The sequence below is a fragment of the Cheilinus undulatus genome, linkage group 8 (genome assembly GCF_018320785.1).
Source record: "Cheilinus undulatus linkage group 8, ASM1832078v1, whole genome shotgun sequence".
In the NCBI taxonomy this organism is placed as follows: Eukaryota; Metazoa; Chordata; class Actinopteri; order Labriformes; family Labridae; genus Cheilinus; species Cheilinus undulatus.
Window position 1 is genome coordinate 34,245,789 of NC_054872.1, and position 22,568 is coordinate 34,268,356.

Consider the following 22,568-nt stretch of genomic DNA (forward strand, 5'->3'; position numbering starts at 1 on the left):
CAAGTGGGGAGTTTGGGTGCTGCCCAAGACGTCCTAGTGTGGAGTGGTCTGTTTAACCCCATAACAGCAAGTCTGCACTTACTAACCTACCTAACAGAAGTAAAGGCTGTTGTCGTTCATCATGGAGATGCTCCATACAACAATGATCTGTGTCATTATCAACTGCACACATATTTCTACAAGATCAGAAATTATGGTGTCATGGTATGGTATCATACAAATGTAAAAAATCAAAACATTTATGTTGCAATCAGAGTCTGATTTCAAGAAAACTGAAAATGTGTTTGACAGTTAGGTGTTTCATTTTTACAAGGATTTGCAGAAGTTAAGAATCTATAACACTGGATTCAATGATAACGCATTTAAAACTGACATAAAACTGTAGGGTTTTCATACTAATGTAATGTTATAATGAATCTGTCTCACATCATTTATGTGGAATATGAATAACTGAGTTACATAAAGTCGTGTTTCTCATGGTCACTTTATTCACAAATAATCTACATTCTACAGTCTACATTTTATTGTTGTTAATACAAAATGTGTCCTCGATTGGCACACCAAGGGATTCGGCTCTTTGACTAAACTCTACTAAAACTCTAAAACATGAAATAATCAAGGAAGTCAAAGCGTGATATGTCATTTACAAATACAGGTCAAATGGAAATCAAAAAGATATCAAAACTTCATCGAGGTAGATCAGACCACTACTAGGGATCTGATTTCAAACCTGCAGATGCTAAAACAACCACAGATCTACTACATGAGGCCAGCATAGAGCAGGGGTTTGCATAAAAGCACATGCCTGAAGGATTTGTCTTTATAAACACAGAACTTTGATTTTGTGGGGGAAAAAGACAAAAATCACTATTACAGATGCTAATGAACCTCATTCATGAGGATAACAGCTTATATCACAGAATGAACTTCAATTTATCCATACTAATATCAATGCTTACTGTAAAAAGTCTTTATCAGAATATTTACCCCAAAAACTTCATCAACACTTTTTACACATAGCGGAACCTCATTTAAATTGGTTTTACCCTTATATCCAGGTGTAAAGTAAAGTACTGCATGTGTTCAATTGGGTGGTTTGAAAAGCACAAATGCTTCTGCTGTTTCATATAAATGCAGTTTAAAGGGATACTTTGGTATTTTTGAAGTTGGGCTATACGAGGTACTTGGCAATAGTAGTGTCATTATAGCCTCCAATGATTTCAGTGAACACTACTCCTTCAGGCAGGATGTGCTTGGAGAAGCTCAGCTATACAGTGTTGCAGTTTGGTACAGTTTCTCTGCAGGCTTCATCAGAGAAAATTATAGGTAAGTAAGTTAAATCAACACCAAAATGAGCAATTTCAACTTGAGTGACAACAACGGGTTGTTCACTGTGGATACAAGGGGAAACTTTTATGAACTGGAGTACACAGAGGAACTTCTACAGATGGAAACTCAGTGGAAAGAAAGAGAGGAGAGAAACTTAAGTGGAGACGGGTGAGAAGGAGAGATCATGAGTTACCTGCTGGTATGGGTGTGAAAACTGTGAGCCCATGTCCTGGGAGCTACTACTGTCATGAGTGGGACTTCTCTGATTGAGGATGGCAGCTCAAAGCTTGAAGCCTGCATCACACCCCTTCCAGAGTTCCCTGCCCTACAGAATGCTGGTGTTTAATGGGCCTTCTTCAATTCTTTGTTCTTCTAATGACTACAGTCAGTGTAATAGGATTACTTTACTTTGCTGAAATCACTAGCTTTAGATGAGCTACTTCTGGTTTCCTCCGATGAAGCCCTCAGATAGGCTGAGGCAGAGGAGCATGTAGCCTGAGGTCAAAAATTGTGCTCAACACAGAGGCTTTCTGTAACACCTAGCTTCTCCAGGCACGTCCTGCTTGAAGGGATAACGCTCACTGAAATCTCTGGAGGCTAACACGGGGCGGCTGTGGCTCAGAAGGTAGAGTCGGTTGTCCCCCTCTTGGAAGGTTGTGGGTTCAATTGCCAGCTCCTGAAGTCACATGTTTGATGTGTCCTTGGGCAAGACACTTAACCCCAATTTGCTTCCACTGTTTCGCCAGCGGCATGTAAATGGTGTGGATGCTTTTGAATGGGATTAGCTAATATTGATGGACGATTATCCATAGCAACTTTTGCCATCAGTGTATGAATGACTAAAAAAGTGCTATACAAGCTCAAGTCCATTACCACACTGTTATCACCAATGTCATTATACAACCCAGCTTCAAAAATACCGAAATATTCCTTTAATGTGGCAAACCCTTCAAAGATAGAGTTAAAAGTAGAAAAGTCTGAATGCTGAAACACTTTCTTTTCTTCAAAAATATTTCAATACTCCAATTAACTGTAGGACAAAACAGTAACAACTGATTGAAACTCCCAACCTGAGCAGTCAAATAACTCCTCTTGTTGCTTTCCCTCAAAATACAGGCATCAGTTTTTTCGAGGTTGCTGAGGTTTTACATTCTCATACACTGGGTGAGGGTTCTCATAAATATGTGGTTGCAGTTCTACAGTGAAGAAAGACAAAAACAACATTTTATTGTTATACTCAATGAACCACGTCAATATGTACTGTGTAGGATATTCACATACAATAGTGTTTGTTTGAGAAGAAGGATTATTACCTGTCACATTTGGCTGAGGTTTGCTACCACTAAATACAAAGAAAAAAGAAAGAAAGAATGAATAAATAAATGAATAAATAATTAAATATATACACACACATAAGTAAACTTAGCTTAAAATACAGTTACATGGGTTTAGCACAGGGGGAAAGGTACTGATTAACTGGGCCCACAATAGGTAGGGGCCCTTGAGAAGCCTGCAATGAAAAGTGTGTTTTTATTTATTTTCATCTTAGTAATTGGTGTCATTATTGAATCAAAGTGGCTAAATTATTCATTCAACAAACTAAAATTTGTTTTAAATAGAATAAGTAGATTTAATTTAGCCATACTGAAAACGATTGCTCATAAATGGGGAAACTATGATTCAAAAACACATTCAAATACTTAGATATTTGTAAAATGACACAACATTTGTTGCTAAGGGGGGCCCCGTGTAATATTCATTCTGGGGGCCCAAATCCCTAGCTACACCCCTGTGCAGTCACATAGTTGTAATGATTTATTTGATTGCTTTTCTTTTCCAAAGTTCTATTTTTTCCCAATTTAAAAAGACATGAGATTGAAGTTTATTGATGAACAAATACAACTGCTACATTGCAATCCTTAGACAATGAAGATAAAAATGTACCCTTTATTTCTCCACCATTTAAAAGGCTGAAAAGTAGGTAATCAAACAATTTGGATTTTTTTTTTAACATAAAAACTAAGACTGAAAAGTACTGAAAGAAGCTTAGGTAGCACCCTCTGCTGGTTGAAAAAAAAAAAACAAGCTAGGATAGCAATATATGCTTTGGAGTATTTTTTTTCAATAGATATTTTTTGGCTTTTCTTTGTCTTTATTCATAGAAGAGGATAATGCAGCCTTAACCACGAGGCCATCTATGCCCAAAATGAGCTGATAATTTTAATCTATAGTACTAGTGTAGTTTACACATTCAGTTAATAAAAAAAGATTTGTTTTAAATCTCTGACATGTTATACAATGAAAGTTATGTTACTCACTTCTTTTTATATAAAATGTATCCTCCAGCAGCTGCAGCAGAAACAACAATCAAACATGCGATTACTATTCCAGCAATGGCACCAGCCGAAAGACCTCCATCTGCTCTCTCTGAGACACCTGAGGAAAAATAAAACAGAAAATTAAAGTTTGAAGACACAGCTGATATAATATCAATATCATTGTCAGTGCTTGCTTGTTGTTGATGATAATGTTTCATAATCCTGCTCATAGGCTCATAAACATAGCCCTCCTCCATCTATCACTCCCTTGCCATACAAATGTGCCTCTGACCCATGCCTCCATAGATATACAGTCTACAACCCAATTCCCAAAAATGTTGGGGCAAAGTGTTAAATGTAAATTAAAAAAAATACAATAATTAGCAAATCTCTTGAACCCATATTTTATTCACTCTAGAACATTAACAACATATCAGATGCTGAAACTGAGACATTTTATCATGTCATGAAAAAAATCAGGTCATTTTGAATGTGATGACAGCAACACATCTACAAAAAGTAGGGACAGGGCCATGTTTTCATTTGTGTATCATCCCCTCTTCTTTAACGACAGTCTGTTAACATCACGGAAATGAAGAGATCAGTTACTGGAGTTTTGGGAGAGGAATGTTGTCCCATTCTTGACTGATACAGGATTCTAGCTGCTCAACAGTCCTGGGTCTTTTTTCAAGATTTTTATTTTTTTTTGTTGTAGCAACAAAATCCAGAGGGCAGGACTGAAGGTATTACAATTAAAACAACAAAGGAGTTTATCAGGGGCAAAAAATGGAAGGTCTTAGACTGGCAAAGACAGTCTGCAGACTTCAACTCTATAGAGCATGTATTTTATCAGCTGTAGAGGAGACTGGAGGGAGTAAACCCTGAAAAAAAACAACAACTGAAAGAGTCTGTGGTGAAAGCCTGGAAAAGCATCACAAAGAAGAAAGCAAACGTTTGGTGATGCCAGTGGGCCACAGCTGTTAATGCAAGCAAAGGATTTGTATCTAAATATTCAGTCTTATTTACATAAATCTGTTTTTAGTCTATTTGTTCCAAAACTTTTGCTCACTTAAAAATGTGGTGTTCTGTTACAAGTAATGCTGTCTTCTGAGTTGTGTATCAGATCCACATGTAAATACCTGAACATAAAAGCTGAAATGTTGATCTCTTGTCTCATATTCATTTTTTTGATGAGTGCTCAAACTCACCTCTCACAGACACAGAAACTGGCAGTGATGTCTCAGACATCAGAGTTTTGGTGTTGAAGGCCTGACAGCTGTACTCTCCACTGTCTCCAATCTGGATATTTATCAGTGTGAGCTCTGATCCAGTATCAGGCAGCTTGCTTCCATTTTGATACCATTCAAACTGAGCTTCAGGTCTGGAGTCAGCTGAGCAGGACATGGTGATGGTTGATCCTACATCATAGTGGTCGTTTGAAGGAGAGAGCTTCAACGTGGTATTTTCTGGACCATCTGAATAAAGAGGAGTAAATAACAGAAACAGAATCATTAAATGTTTTTGAAACATCAAAACTAAGGATCGGTCATGCTGCTTGACTCATCCTGTTGTAGTCAGATAAAGTTCTGAGTATGTAGGTAAAAACTCACAGCTGACAGACAGTTTGACTCCATTACTGGTGCCTGAACTGAAAGGATTGGACACGTGACACGTGTATGTTGCCTCATCATAGTGGGTCACGTTGGTTATAGTGAGAGTGGCGCCTTCATCAGTCAGCTGAACTCTGTCACCAGCTGTGACCTCAGAGCTGCCGTTCCTCCAGAGGAAAGTAAGGGAGGATCCAGAGGAGACGGAGCAGGAGAGACGGACAGAGCTGGACTCCAACAAGTCTGTGCTGTTTGCACTTGCTGTTACTCCACTGACACACTCTGTTGGTTGAAGAAAATGGTTTTATTAGTTTCCTCAATAATAAAGGTAGAAGAGAAACTGGAGAGGCTGAATTGATCCCCATATTTAACAATGTAGATGTCACAGCTGTAAGCTTGAGATTAGCACAGATGCAGCAACAGAGACAGTAGGATCAGAGCAGGACAACACTTTTAAAATTAAAAGAAGAGCAAAGAACCATGAACAGATTATTGTTTCCTCTCTCAAGCTTCTAAAGCAAGAGTTTAATTCACCTAGCTCCATTAAGAGTGAAGAATCCTGTACTGGCATGCAGGACTGGAAAGAAACTAATTACACTCACTCAAATGACTGTAACTGAGTGTTTTAGCATTTTAAAATGATTATTTTTACTTCAACTTAAGTAAGTTTTAACAGAGAAATAGTATAATAGTATTGTACTTTTTCCACTTCTGTTGACGACACAGTAACATGGCGAGAGAATGATTCCACATGACTTTTTAAACAGCTGTTGTATCTCCATTCAGAACCAAAACAGAAAGACCTTGTGAAATATTTGCTCACCTACAACCTCCAGTGTTGTTGTCCCTTCATGTTCAGCAGCTGTAGTTAGAATTCTTACTGTGTATACTCCACTGTCATTGAGAGTCAGATTCCTGAGCTCCAGAGATCCAGTATCAGGGAAGATGGTGACTCTTCCCTCATAATCTGGAGCGGGTGTGCCTGAACCAGGAGTTGCAACGATTATTGTTTTAGCACCAAACAACCAGGTAATTGTTATAAATGGCCCATCTGGTGGAGACACTGTGGTGAAATTCACTGTCCCTCCCTCAGCTGCCATCATAGTATCTGGTAACAAACCAGCTCCATTAGTCAAACCTGGAAGACACAAAACACATCAGAAAATGACCGTAATAAGATCAGACTTTATGAAATGTTTCATTGAGATCAATTCTAAAGTCTTTGAATGACTTCAGGTAAAAATGAGACAGACACAGTCAGTGTTTTATTTACAGCCATTGTACCCGAGCATTTGATCAAAAGTGGACCTTAATCCTACATGTTTTAGCGTAAACTAAAACAAAACAAGTTTGATGCTTTTAATGCTAATGTAATGTTTTAGTTTCATGCAGTGATGCTTGTCCTTTCAAAATCCAAAAATCATTGGGCTTTCTGAAGGGAAATAGTTGGTCAGACACTGATTCAACAAAAATGTGCTTTATGTTAAGATCCTATTTTCATTCCATGATTGTATCCACAAGATTATATTATGAAGTATTTAAAAGTAAAGCTCTCTGGTTCTTTTTAATATGCATATATTTCTATCTTTATTTTCATCTCGATATTTTTCATGTGAATAAAAGTGAACAATAAAATTAAGCTGACCCAAAAGTGATAAATTAAACCACTGAGACAACCCTGTAAAAAGTGAACAGTTAAACTTGAAAACACTGCCCCAAGTGATAAAACAGAATTTAATTACATTTTCCCAACTCAGATAAATGGGGTGTTTTAACACAGTTCCCTTGCAGTTAAGTGTATTAATTTTAAAGTTATATTAACGCAGCTACACTCATACATTTGTTTTGGGTTTACTTGACTTTTTTTTTAAGTTAAACTACACTGTGAGATCTTTCCTACACATAAAATTCAGTTTAAATTACATGAATACCACGTTTCAGTATTTTTCCTGAATCTGCAATTTTCTCTTATTTTTAATCACATACTTCAGTCTTTGTCAATGATGCCACTCAGTGAAGGCCAACTTAACTGACTACAAAAGAAAATATCTGAAAGGGCAGTAAATCACACCAAAACTCTGAAGCCGGTGTTTTGAGCAAGAGGGTCTGGCTGCAGTCCTCGAGCAAACCTCTACGCTGGGGCGTTTGGTTGGAGACCTCTACGCTGGGGCGAAACCTCTTCGCTGGGGCGTGACGTCCGACTGGTTAGGTTTAGGCATTAAAATCCGACTGGTTAGGTTTAGGGTCAGCCTGTCGGCAAGTGGATAGAGCTGAAATTTCGTCGTGGGCAATATACGTCACGTCCCAGCGGAGAGGTTTCGCCCCAGCGGAGAGGTCTCCAACCAAACGCCCCGGCGTAGAGGTTTGCTCGAGGGCTGCAGCCAGATGCCTCTTGTTTTGAGTCCTTGTGTTGGAACTTGTATCAAATGACACATCATTGATGACAGTTTAAGTTTCAAATGTCACCAGCTTCAAAGTGTCGATGCCTGCATGAAATGCTTCAGTGGTACTTGACACAGCAATGATCAGAGAAAGGAGACTGACTTTTATATACAGTGATAACTGCATTCTGCAGTGTTGGTTCATCTCAATCCAATTTTACAATTAAGGTCATGGATTTTTTTCCATTGCTTGAAAAATTGTCAGCCAGAAAATGAAAAACAAAGCCCAACACTGTAGTACAATACTTTTCTAGATAGAAACAAGTAGGTTGCAAAAAATAAAAACAAAACAAAACAAAACAAAAAAACAACAACATAAGCCCCTGTTCACAAACATGCTCCTTTTGTGCCCCATGTCAGCGTTTCTTCATATTTTCTACTTCAGTGTCAGCTCCTTGTCTGTGTTATCAAAATTATTCTTTTCTATCAGATTTTTTTTTTCACCATGTCTAACACCTGAAATCTGTGCTCAAAGGAAAATATTCTGAGTCTGTCAGAAGTTAAGAAAAGAACCACAGAGGTTCTGAGACAATTCTCTGAAGAAGACCTGCTGCCCTGCTTTGTAGTGATGGGAATTCAGGCTCTTTTCAGTGATCCAGATAATTTGGTTCAGCTTAGCAAAAAGAGCTGGCTCTTCTGGCTCCCGAATTGCTCTTCATTCGAGTACCAGTTTCTGCGTCATTTGACCTGCCAATTTTGGCAATATCATAACATATGATTGATATTTGGGCAGGTATTTTACTCCAACTACCCCATTTTTAAAATCGTTGAAAATATCGTGTAATTATTTTTCAAAATGTACTGTCTCCCCAAAACACCTTGTGGGTCAGATAAAATTTGCTCACTGTTTGGGATGTATGACACACCTGACATAAAACATGAATGTTAAACCATCAAACAAAAGTCCTTAATGCAAGGTGTGCCTGTGGTAGAGGATCAAAGATCATTACTACTAATCAATCAAATAACATGATTCTTTGAACGGGCTCTTTCATGAACAACCCATCACAACTGCTTTGATCAGTGGAAGACCTGAATGAAGAGGTGTGTTGATGCAGAAAGGGAGTACATCGAAGGACAAAGACACTGAAAAATGTTTATGTTCAATCAAATTGTATTATAACATTAGTCTCACTTTTTTTATACGTAAAACTTTTATGAGAAAATAAGAACTGTTGGCTTTTTTTGTAGAAGAACTATTTTTAGTGGCTGAAATGTTCTCGTATTCGCCCACATTACAGATGGCCAGTCTGTCACACCAAAGAAAAACAGCCAGATGTTTCTGCCCTCAAGCCCCATAACTAACTTCAAAACTACTAAAAGACAAGCTCATTGAGTTTTAGGACTTTTTATTTGTTCCAGTTCTGACCTTTGGAGCAGAAACTAAGAAAAAGATCACGGGGATAAAGATTGTGAGTTTCCGTGCTCCTCCTCTTCTGACTGTTGATGTTTCAACAGTTACTGCTATCTGTCCTTTTTTCCAATCTGATTGATATTTTTCCAGCAATGAGTCCATGAAGGATTTGATTGATTGAACGTACAGATCAATTTCATTTCTTAAAACATATACTTATGCCAGTTTCAGGGACAAACTCTGAGATAACATGCTCTTTGTTAACACAGCTGGTGGAAGGTCTTCATGTATGTGCTGTAGAATCAGGCATTAGCTTACCTGAGATGACTCCCAGGAGGATGACACCTGTCACAGCTTTGTCCATGTCATCTAGAGTATCAGTGAGTCTAGCAGAGAAACTAGTGGTTTCTTTCACACTTCTGAACAAGCCCTGTGCACAGTCCAGTATCAGAACGAGGATGTGATATGAAGGCAGTATAAGGAAGTAGAGTCTTACGTGCGTTATGTTTACCTGCATCACAATTTCCTGTAGTTAATCATTGATGCAGCATGATTGGAGACATTTAACACAATAACATGGAATCAGGAAAGGCAACCAGTGCAATAAGCAGACACTAAAGAAAACACAGGAAACACCCGTCTCTTTAACATGCTGGTTTCAGAGATCACCAAACTGCCTCTAACTAAAAATGAAAATACTGAATGAGGAGGTTCTTTGATCTAGTTTGAGTTAGAAAACCATCAAATCCAGAGTCTCACTCTCAATAGAAAGTTAGTTAAAGAGTGGTTTTCAGACGTTCAGCCATATTCACTACCTTATTGCTCTGCAGTCGGCTACTTATCCTATTATGAAGAAGCACAGCAGAGCAGGCCCGTTCACAGAAATGACTCCTGAAAGCTTTTAATGGGCTCTCCTAATTAGTCATTACACTGTAAAAAAGGCAACTATATCTTTTAGCCTAAAAGAGTTTTTCTGGTTATTACGTTATATATATTGACTTTTAAGATAATAATGTAAGATAGCCCAGCAAACCAAGTCACTTGTTCGCTTCTAAAGACTTTACTGAGGTATTAAAACATACATCTTTCAGTTAAAATTAAATGCAAGGAGCATCACTTCTATTAACTCATGATTCTTTGTTGTGAAATGCAGTAATGCTAACTTTCATAGCTGGAATTTGTTACACTAAAGTCCCCATCTGGCAGTGTTTACTCTGTGTTTCCCCAAGACAACACAAGTAAATACAAAATGCAGTTTCTAAATGATGATTATATTTATTTTTTTAAGGAGGAAAAAATCTAAACCTAAGTGAAAAAGTAATTGCCCATTGTCATGAGTTAACTGTGATTAACCACAGTTCTTGGAAAGCTGAGTTCAATTTCACTGGCCACACCCAGGCCTGATTATTGCCAGATTTGTTGAATCAAGAAATCACTTAAATAGAAGCTGTCACACAACGTGAAGTAGGGTAAGATCTCAGAAAGAAATGCATCATGCCACAATCCAAAGAAATTCAAGAACAAATGAGAAACAAAACAATTGAGATCTATCAGTCTGGAAAAGGTTGAACAGCCATTTCCAAGGCTTTGGGACTCCAGCGAACCACGGTCAGAGTCATTATCCACAAATGGAGAAAACTGGGAACAGTGGTGAGCCTTCCCAGGAGTGGCTGGCCAACCAAAACTACTCCAAGGTTTAGTCAGTAACTGCAGCCACAGTGAGTGTATCTCAGCACAAACAATCAGAGTCATATAAATGCAGCACCTGAAGATTCACGATTATTAACACAGTCAGAGTCTGATGGTTCACTTCCTGGAGTTCCCTAAAACTCAGGAAGATAGACCAATGGAGAAATTCATTTTACTCTTTGTCGGTTTTTTGGCTTTTACAGGTAAGGAATAGTCAGCTGCTGTCACTGTTTAAAATTTAAAATGTGTAAAACAGTCAAAGAGTTAGCCTAAATTAAAGGAGGGAGGCTAAAATGAAGAAGCCAGTCTTTGACTGTGTGACCCAAGACAATGAATTTAACCATGACATTTAAAATCCTTTCAGTGTTAGTGTTATTATAAATTATTTGACGGATATAGAAACATGTCATTTTCTGTTTTGTTTTATAAGAATATTTTAGATATTAGGTTTTAAAATGACCTCTTTAATTTTTTTCTTACCCGTTTTCTTTTTAGATATCGATCACTTTTTAAACATATTTTCCAAAATAATCAACAAAGAATATTATCTGTTTAAATGTATGACTGACAAACACAATGTTAACTTCGAAAAAAACTGAAATTGATTTTACTATAAACTAATCAGGCTATGAAAAAGAGTTAAGGTAGGCCTAAGTGTGTTTTATGCTCCTTGCAGTGTGCCTTTAAAATCTGTGATTTTCTCTTCCAGGTTTGACTAATGGAGCTGGTTTGTTACCAGATACTATGATGGCAGCTGAGGGAGGGACAGTGATGTTCACCACAGTGTCTCCACCAGACGGACCATTTTTAGTAATTACCTGGTTGTTTGATGGTAAACCAATAATCGTTGCAACTCCTGGTTCAGGCACACCCGCTCCAGATTATGAGGGAAGAATCACCATCTTCCCTGATACTGGATCTCAGGAATCTGTCTCTCAATGACAGTGGAGAATACTCAGTAAGAATTATAACTACAGCTGCTGATCATACTGGGACAACAACACTGGAGGTTTACGGTGAGCAAATATTTCATGAGATCTTTCTGTTTTGATGCAGAGTGGAGATAATGCACAAATATGCAAGAAGTAAATGACTATATTTATTTGTGTGTGGATGTCATATATAGGTCGGGAAAGAGATTCAAAATAAAGTTGCTTAAACAAATTCAGAAATGTAATTATAAATTAAGCGGAAATATCTTCATTTAAAGATCCTTAATGTGCCCATGTGGTAATGTAGCACCAGCACCTTCACTGCCCAACCAAAGCTTGAGGAATGTTGCTTTTTCTGCTTAATTTCTGGCAAACACTGCCAATTCAAACTGATGAAACCTCATCCACAAAGCACTCTGATATCCCTCTAGTGAGGCCTATAGGAACGTAATAGAAGCTAAATATAACAGCATTTTTTTACATCATCGACCAGTTATTGCATTATATGTTTTTGTTACATTTTTCTTGTTGCATTATCAACTCTTTCAACATGAATGTAAAAAGAAATGTTACAGACTTACCATCTTAAGGTTATGTGCTCCAATAGTCCATCAGACAAGTTATATTTATGATTTTGTCCATCAGAATTAACAGAAAGAAAAAAAAAACCCTCAGCAGTTCAACTGAAATACAAGAGCTTTAAGTAACAATGGAAAATAATTCCAATGTATTGTTAATCATTAGCAAGAAACTGCACACTGTAAAAAATAAATGACATTTTCTGATTTGAAAGAAATAGCTCTTTTTAAAATTGTTTGAAACTTACATGCTTCAGTGGTCTATCAGGTAACATTTTTGACTGAACTGGATGCTAAAAAGTACACACTCCACACTAACATTTCAGTTTCTTATGAGTAACACAATACAGTGTAATCCAATTACTGTCTATTTTTAATTAAACTTTTGCATTACAGTTGAATTGCAATTTGCAATTGTTGATACTAACATTTTACACAAATGCAATAGAGAAATGCATGCACATCTAAGGCCGGCCACACACTACAGGATTTTAAGCCCAATTTCAGCCAAGATTTGACTAGCCTCCAAGACCCTAGGGGCATTGCACAAAACCAGGATAAGGGATTAAACCAGTAAATATTGGTTATCCTGGATGACCTTAGCCTCAAGTTGGTTGCACGAAAGCAGGTCAAGTTTATCGCGGACAAGTAACCATGGTGATTTATTCTCTGCAGCTAGCCTTCTCCAGACCAGGCTAACAACCAGGATAAGATTAATCCTGTGGTGGATCTGCTGTCATTACTGTGAGAAATGAGTGAGGCTTACAGCATTTCCATGTTTTTTTCTACACGTTACATGATTTAATCATCCTGCATCCAAATATTATAACTGTAGTCATTTCATTTGCCAGTTGACTTTTAGTATTTATTTGCGCAGATTATATAAAGACAAAAGCACATACAAAAAGACAAAATTTGAGCAATGAAAGTAAGAGGCCAGATGGTTTATTTGGAATCCTTTCCTTATTAATATAAAATCAACATTTAAAGGTTCGAAAAGATACAACAAAAATCTGACCTTAAAAAAAACCCCTACAGAATGAGAAAGAGGAGAAAAAAGGACAAATAAATCACCACTTAAACATCTGGATTACAGCGTACGATGTAACTGACAGAAGATTGTTTTGTTTTAACTGTCTCCTAAAAATAGGCAAAGAAAGTGATGACTTTACTGTTGATTTCAATGTCTAGCTCAATCGGATTTCGTTTCTCCCTCTGGATCTGAGGCCTTTACGACGAAGCTGGATTTTGTCTTGTCGAGATAACTTCAGGATTAACCCTGGATTTTCTGTACGACGAAGCTGGCTCACTTCTTACCGGGACAAATCACCGCGGTAACTTATGCTGAACGGCTTACCTGCTCCGGAGCAGGTTATGTTCTGGATAAGAGATCAGCGAGTATAAATAAAAGCACCGCCTCCTGACCAATCAGTTCTCTTGGAAAATGGCCTGTCCCTACTTAGAAGATCCTGGAAGAGCGCTTAGGAGAGAAAGAGTGTTTAGGGATAGATGCAATCCTTTCGATTTACCTGATGACATCCTATATAAAAGGTATAGATAAGTGACAGTCAACCTGTGGTTCTGGAGCCACATGTGGCTCTTTTTTGATGATTTGTGACCCCCCCCCCCAAAAAAAGAGAAACTTTGACTTCAGAAATTCAGAAATTATCCATTGCAAATCACATTAATCTGTTTGTTTCCCACAATTTTACAGTTTGCTGTAATTGTCAACTAATTTCCCCCCTTTTTTGACACTTGTAATCTATTTTTATCATTTTTAACTTTAACTTATTTTAATTGCCACTTTTCACCACTTAGATTGTGGCTCTTGCAAATGTATTTTTTGTAGTAATTTTTGTAGAAAAAAACTTTCACAGCCTCAACATTTAGGTAGTTCACATAATACAGAAACATTTGCAGTGCACTAACATTTCACATTCAGTTAGTTCATTATCAATGTCTCAATCTCCATAATTTATATAATAATTGTAGGGGCCAAGTTACATTCATACATGTCAAAGTAAAATAAATAATCAATGTAATTTTGGGTTGAAAGTTAATCTTTATTTTGGGATTTCATTATAAGTTAAGTTATAAATATGTTAAAAGTCAGCTAAAAGGAATTTGATTTTAACTCATGGGTATTTTCTGTAAAGTTTGAAAGCAGTATGGTATTGCTGTTTCAGCAGTGAGTTAGGTTACTGTCACTTTAAGAGAGAGAGGGAGCTCTTTGCTGCTGTGTCAGGGCAAGGCTGATGTCAGAGAGTTGAGGATCAAGCCAGGACCGAGCCACATGGTTTCTTTACCATAATACAGGTCATGGATTAGGAAAGCTTGACTTTGAATCATCCAGTAAAATTGTTCAACAAACTGTGGATTAAAGGAATTTGTTTAATCAGTTTTACTTCAGAGTCCTGTGGGAGTTTTTTCCTCTTCAAGTGAACGTAGATGAGTAAATCCAAGGCTATCTGATCTTCAACCCACCACACCAACTTCAAAAATACCCAAATATCACTTTAATGTGTCAAACCCTTCAAAGATAGAGTTAAAAATAGAAAAGTCTGAATACTGAAACACTTTCTTTTCTTCATAAATATTTCAACATTCCAGTCAACTGTAGGACAAAACAGAAACAACTGATTATAACTCCCAAAACTGAGCAGTCAAATAATACCATTTGAGTTATTCCTGCAGGGAGACACTCCTCTTGTTGCTTTCCCTCAAAATACAGGCGTTAGTTTTCACAAGGTTGCTGAGGTTTTACATTCTCATACACTGGGTGAGGGTTCTCATAAATATGTGGTTGCAGTTCTACAGTGAGGAAAAACAACAACAACATTTTATTGAACTCAATGAACCACGTCAATATGTACTGTGTAGGATATTTACATACAATAGTGTTTGTTAAGGAATAAGGATTATTATCTGTTGCATTTGGTTGAGGTTTGCTACCACTAAATACCAAGAAAAAAGAAAGATAGAATGAATAAATAATTAATAATTACATATATACACACACATAATTAAACTTAAGTAAATACAGTAACATGGGTATAGCACAGGGGGTAAAGGTACCGATTAACTGGGCCTACAGTAGGTAGGGGCCCCTGAGAAGCCTGCAATGAAAAGTGTGTTTTTATTTATTTATTTATTTATTTTGGGGAAACTATGGTTCAAAAACACATTCAAATACTTAAATATTTGTAAAATGACACAACATTTGTTGCTAAGGGGGGCCCCGAGTAATATTCATTCTGGGGGCCCAAATCCCTAGCTACACCCCTGTGCAGTCACATAGTTGTAATGATTTATTTGATTGCTTTTCTTTTCCAAAGTTCTATTTTTTCCCAATTTAAAAAGACATGAGATTGAAGTTTATTGATGAACAAATACAACTGCTACATTGCAATCCTTAGACAATAAAGATAAAAATGTACCCTTTATTTATCCATCATTTAAAGTTTTTAATGTTTAAGGCTGAAAAGTTGCTAATCAACCAATTTGGATTGTTTTTTTGTTTTGTTTTGTTTTGTTTTTTAAATAAAACCTAAGACTGAAAAGTGCTGAAAGAAACTTAGGTAGCACCCTTTGCTGGTTGTAAAAACAAGCTGGGATAGCAACATATGCGTTGGACTTTTTTTTTTTTTTTCTTTTTTTTTCAGTAGATATTTTTTGGCTTTGGGCCATCTGTGCTGTTATACAATGAAAGTTATGTTACTCACTTCTTTTTATATAAAATGTATCCTCCAGCAGCTGCAGCAGAAACAACAATCAAACATGCGATTATTATTCCAGCAATGGCACCAGCTGAAAGACCTCCATCTGCTCTCTCTGAGACACCTGAGGAAAAATAAAACAGAAAATTAAAGTTTGAAGACACAGCTGATATAATATCAATATCATTGTCAGTGCTTGCTTGTTGTTGATGATAATGTTTCATAATCCTGCTCATAGGCTCATAAACATAGCCCTCCTCCATCTATCACTCCCTTGCCATACAAATGTGCCTCTGACCCATGCCTCCATAGATATACAGTCTACAACCCAATTCCCAAAAAAGTTGGGGCACAGTGTTAAATGTAAATTAAAAAAAATGCAATAATTAGCAAATCTCTTGAACCCATATTTTACTCACACTAGAACATTAACAACATATTAGATGCTGAAACTGAGACATTTTTATCATGTCATGAAAAAAATCAGCTCATTTTGAATGTGATGACAGCAACACATCTACAAAAAGGAGAGACAGGTCTGTAAACATCATGGAAATGAGGAGATCAGTTACTGGAGTTTTGGGAGAGGAATGTTGTCCCATTCTTGACTGATACAGGATTCTAGCTGCTCAACAGTCCTGGGTCTTCTTTCAAGATTTTTGAAAGGACTGAAGGTATTACAATTAAAACAACAAAAGAGTTCATCAGGGGCAAGAGATGGAAGGTCTTAGACTGGCAAAGACAGTCTGCAGACTTCAACTCTATAGAGCATGTATTTTATCAGCTATAGAGGAGACTGGAGGGAGTAAACCCTGAAAAAAAACAACAACTGAAAGAGTCTGTGGTGACAGCCTGGAAAAGCATCACAAAGAAGAAAGCAAACGTTTGGTGATGCCAGTGGGCCACAGCTGTTAATGCAAGCAAAGGATTTGTATCTAAATATTCAGTCTTATTTACATAAATCTGTTTTTAGTCTATTTGTTCCAAAACTTTTGCTCACTTAAAAATGTGGTGTTCTGTTACAAGTAATGCTGTCTTCTGAGTTGTGTATCAGATCCACATGTAAATACCTGAACATAAAAGCTGAAATGTTGATCTCTTGTCTCATATTCATTTTTTTGATGAGTGCTCAAACTCACCTCTCACAGACACAGAAACTGGCAGTGATGTCTCAGACATCAGAGTTTTGGTGTTGAAGGCCTGACAGCTGTACTCTCCACTGTCTCCAATCTGGATATTTATCAGTGTGAGCTCTGATCCAGTATCAGGCAGCTTGCTTCCATTTTGATACCATTCAATCTGAGCTTCAGGTCTGGAGTCAGCTGAGGAGGACATGGTGATGGTTGATCCTACATCATAGTGGTCGTTTGAAGGAGAGAGCTTCAACGTGGTATTTTCTGGACCATCTGAATAAAGAGGAGTAAATAACAGAAACAGAATCATTAAATGTTTTTGAAACATCAAAACTAAGGATCGGTCATGCTGCTTGACTCATCCTGTTGTAGTCAGATAAAGTTCTGAGTATGTAGGTAAAAACTCACAGCTGACAGACAGTTTGACTCCATTACTGGTGCCTGAACTGAAAGGATTGGACACGTAACATGTGCATGTTGCCTTGTCATAGCGGCTCACCGACAATTTCCAGTGTTGTTGTCCCAGTATGTTCAGCAGCTGCAGTTATAATTCTCACTGTGTATTCTCCACTGTCACTGACAGACAGATTCCTGAGCTCCAGAGATCCAGTATCAGGGAAGATGGCGATTCTTCCCTCATAACCATTATAAGGTGCGCCTCAACTACGAGTTGCAACGAGTTTATTACCAAACAACCAGGTAATTACTGAAAATGGTCCGTCTGGTGGAGACACTGTGGTGAACATAACTGTCCCTCCCTCTGCTGCCATCATAGTTTCTGGTAACAAACCAGCTCCATTAGTCAAACCTCAGAAAATGACCGAAATAAGATCAGACTTTATGAAATGTTTCATTAAGATCATTTCTAAAGTCTTTGAATGACTACTGAAACAAAACAAGTTTGATGCTTTTAAAGCTAATGTAATGTTTTTGTTTCATGCAGTGATGCTTGTCCTTTCAAATGTATTTTTTTAATTAATTAATTAATTAATTATTATTATTATTATTATTATTATTATTACTATTATTATTATTATTATTATTATTATGTTAATATTATTTTGTTTATATTATCTATTTTGTTATTCTTTTTTTTTTTTTTAATCATTTATTTATTATATAATTTATTATTTAAAAACAAGAGGATGAAGAACAGGTAATGGCCACACAGCAAATCTACTAAATTTTGAAAACAAAGACATAACTAAAGAAGAACTTTAACATGACAAGGCTGGTGTAGAAATTTCTGCGAATTCATATGAAGATAATAATAACATGATAATAGTACAAATAATACACACCTGACACACTATCTTGAACATTACTATTGAACAGCGTATATTTTACTGGGAAGAGAGCAGTTGTCCTGACACACATTTGGATGCAAAAAGAAATTTAACACACAGTGATTTTCCCCTAAAGCTGAAAAACAGCCTTGCCCACCTGACCCATTTGCCTAGGCCAGTATGGAAGGCAGGATCATAGGGCTGGGCGATTATGGCAAAATGAAGATCACAATTAATTGAATTTTTGACCTGGATTTTGAATGATTTTGATTAGTGAACGATTTTGAATATTTTCCAATTAATTGCCCAGCTCTAATGGTCAGCCCAGGACGGGGAACGATCCGAAGTTCGCACCTTGGAGCAAAGTCCCGTATACCTGGGTAGCGAGAGGACGACCTAACAGGCACTGTCACGGTTACTTGGTCCGTGTCTCCGTGAAATGGGACTCACGTTGAGCGTGGCAAAGAATGGGGCTTCACAGGACATCTGTGGGCTGAGGAGGGGGAGAACCTGCGTCATTTTCACTGATCAGAGATAACGGACGTTTCGTTCTCTAAATGCTGCTCTCTACACAGAACAGTTTAATTTGGCTGTTTGTGAAAAAAGACAGCCTAATGCTGTCTTGTTTCAAAGGAGGATATGCAGATTGTAAATCATATGCAGATCGTAACATTTTTTTACATAATTGAAGTGGGCCATTCCTGTTTGTACAATACCAGACATGACTTCTACTGTGACGTGACGACAGAGCAGACACAGGAAAAGTGGGAGCCAGTTTTGCAGTAGTGTAGGATATCACAACCAGATTCAACACAGACAGCTGACCTAAAAGAACCTATGTGTATACAGATTTGGCTAAAATTGATCAGTAATGTTTTTAGTTATGTATAAAAGTGAAGTGTGGGGCCTAAAACAGTGGGAAACATGTTAGGACTTAACTAAAAAAAAAAAACTTCATGTCCAGTTTTGTAGAGACCTTAAAGATCCACAGAAACTGTCCAAATTCTGAAAATTATTTGTTGCTTACCAAGATTTAAAAACTCAGATTCAGAAGTTTGAGATGATTCTCATTAAATAAATCTTATTTTAAGGCTCACATAGTTTTTCTGGATGATCATTGCCATATTAAAATGTCTTTGTTTGAGTCATAAAAAGGTTTTCCTATTAAAAATAAATGTAAACACAAATTAGAATTATTGAAAAAGATAACAAATGTAAAAACATTAAATATTGGCAAAATGAAATAAAATCCTACAATGAATATTATTATCCACTGAGAAGAGAGTACTTTCTAGCTTATGCATATGAGAAACACCAAACAAAGGAAAATTTTAACAATGTTTTGAGAGACCAGAAATTAGAAATCGAAACAGGCCATAGGAAAAAAACTGTTGTTGTTGTGCTGTTGCACTTGTTGTATAATGAGGAAAAACTGAAGATGAAATACATTTTCTCTTAATTTGTCTAATGTATGAAGCTGTAAGAGAGACATTTTTGAGCTAAATTATAGCAGAATTATAGCAATCACATAGAAGAATTTCAAGAAATACACTTAGCTGCACATTTTGCTTATTATTATCAGTATTATAATTGTGACTGTCATTATTAGTGTTTGTTTTTGATGCACTCTAATTTGGCAACAAAGGTGTCAACACTTAAAGACACTGACCCATTGGAACCTGAAAACACAAATTATAGCCAGAAATGTCTAATTCTTGGAACTGAAATGTTTATTTGACCTTCTATTGAAATTCAAAGATCCTAATTTCCATAAATTATGATTTTTGGTAATTCTATCATTAATAAGATTATATTCAGTAGTTTTTTAGTAATTTATTGATCATGTTGATGAGCTGGAGGTGTCATAAAAGAAAGTATGCATGAAAAATGATTTAACGGACTTTAGGGGTTGAAGCATATTTTCAAATTGAACTTGAACTTTGACATTAGGGCCACATTATATTAGTTACATGAGACGATGGGCAGTGTGTTCTAAGGGGGACTATATTCTGTTTGGGGAATAATACAAAGCTTAAAATTTTTTTTGACTAGGACTGGCCCTTAAAGGCCTTGTCTAATTATACTGATGTAATTGATGTACCTAGGGGTGTGTCAGACCACTTTAAATTATCTGACCTTTGGATCACTCTAAACAAAACATAGATTGCATAAGCTACATTCACTGTGACATTCAGCCCCTGACTAATCTGACCAGAGATGCCATTTCTGGCCTATCAGAACAACTAGCTGCCACATCCCTAATGAGTCTGCAAATTAGAATGGAATTATGGGGTAAAAAGGGGGTGTGCTACGTTTAGAGATTAATGCAGTAAATTGTTAACAGTACAGCCGCAGATGAATCAATCACCAAAGCCTAGTATGATCTAAAAATTCTCTCAAAAAAAATGGCTGAAGACCCAGGCATAGATAACCCATTTAATGATTGGCTGAACTCCTAATTTGGACAGTGGAAAGGTTTGATCACCTTGATATTCATTTCCCTAATCACTGTAATTGCCTTTTTATGCAGGTGTTGTTGTATCCTGTGTGATCACACACTTGCTGAGGTGATCACCACTGCCCTGGCTAAGACTTACCAGATGGCCACAATGGCCGCTGAGACCATTTCACTAACATTTACTTTCACAGGTTCATGTTGGGACAATGAAGAAGATGACTGCGAAGAAGATGATGAAGATCGTTTAGTCATCACCCTGTAGATACATGTTACTCAATGCTAAGGCTAAAACATGCTTACATATAGTTTATGCATAAACATTAAAGATGTTTACCAGTACATTAATTGAGGGTTTGAAGCTCCTAGGGACAACAGATTTCTAGTACAAATGAATGTACTCCTGGTAGTTAAAAGGATAGCTTACGCTTTTATTCAATCATGTATTAAATGTGAATGTTATTATTTCCACTGCTCTGTGCAATGAAAAACTGCTTGCTGCTATTAATGCAACGAAGAAACTGCTTACACATATTGCATACATATAGATTATTGTAAATATGATAAAATCATATTTAAGGGGGAAATGTGAGATATTACAAGATGACACATTGTACTTTTAGATATAGTTAATATTTTTCTCTGCTGAGATTAGAGTTTCAAGTGAGTGGCTTTTTTTGTATACAGTGATGATGACAGCTAAGGTTAACGTTAGTGTGACCACTCTTTGTTACACACTGAGGAGGCCACACTGGACTGGGAAGTGACGTAATTCACAGGACTCCTCCTTGTCAGGAAGTGGAGGAGGATCCTCCCCTGAAGATAAAAAGACACACTTATCGAGGGTCAGGAGCTCTCTCAGCTCTGAGAGCTCACTGGGACACACAGATGGGTGATTTTGTGACATTTTGTAAACTTTATATGTAATCCTTAATAAACTTTGGGTCAATGACCATTTTAGCCGAACTAATGCTCTCTTTGTCCTTCTGCCAATAAGAGAACAGCGCAAAATTCTAACAAGAGCCCCGGTAAGTGAGTGCTGAGGCTGGGCTGTGGTGAGGCAAACGAGTGAGGCACAGAAAGAGAAGAAACACAAGGCAGGGTTAGTCAGGCAGTCACAATAAAGCACTGGAGAATAACCTCACGAAAATGTTCACAAAAGATTTCTGAGAGCCGAGGACCAATGTTACCACAAGGAGTAGCTGGCACTTCTCTGGTGCTGAGGAAAGTCTCTGCTGGCTTCTTAAAGGGAACGTGATTACCAATCAGAGACAGGTGAGTCCAAGCAATCCTCAACGCCACAGAGCAGGGAGCAGCCTCAGAGGAAACAAAGTGAAGTTAGCCAAGATCACCACACACACACAGGAACCAGAAGTGTTGAAATAAAACCAAAATAACAGAAGACACCACACTATATCTTTTAGCCTAAAAGAGTTTTTCTGGTTATTATGACTTAAAAATATAACTTCTTGACTTTTAAGATAATAATTTAAGTGAGCCCAGCAAACCAAGTCACTTGTTTGCTTCAAAAGACTGGAGCCTATTCCAGCTGTCATTGGGCGAGAGTTGGGGTACACCCTGGACTGGTCGCCAGTCAATTGCAGGGCTGACATACAGAGACAGACAACCAGGCACACTCCCATTCACACCAACAGCCAATTAACCTAATGAGCATGTTTATGGTTTTTGGTTCACATGTGCATGGGGAGAACATGCAAACTCTGTCAAAC

The 22,568-nt window shown here is 37.2% G+C and overlaps 1 protein-coding gene across 1 annotated transcript; it reads right to left on the reverse strand.

The window, feature by feature from the left end:
• Positions 1 to 478: 478 nt before the first annotated feature.
• Positions 479 to 18,902, reverse strand: LOC121514160 (carcinoembryonic antigen-related cell adhesion molecule 16-like). The gene is made up of 10 exons (XM_041794258.1): positions 18,803 to 18,902; positions 17,104 to 17,370; positions 16,030 to 16,088; positions 9,368 to 9,560; positions 6,078 to 6,392; positions 5,258 to 5,536; positions 4,856 to 5,122; positions 3,648 to 3,765; positions 2,643 to 2,671; positions 479 to 2,525 (listed from the first exon to the last, which is right to left on the reverse strand). The coding sequence occupies exons 1-10, from the start codon at positions 18,900 to 18,902 to the stop codon at positions 2,449 to 2,451; spliced, it is 1,704 nt and encodes a 567-aa protein (XP_041650192.1). The 3' UTR covers positions 479 to 2,448.
• Between the last annotated feature and the right edge of the window lie 3,666 nt (positions 18,903 to 22,568).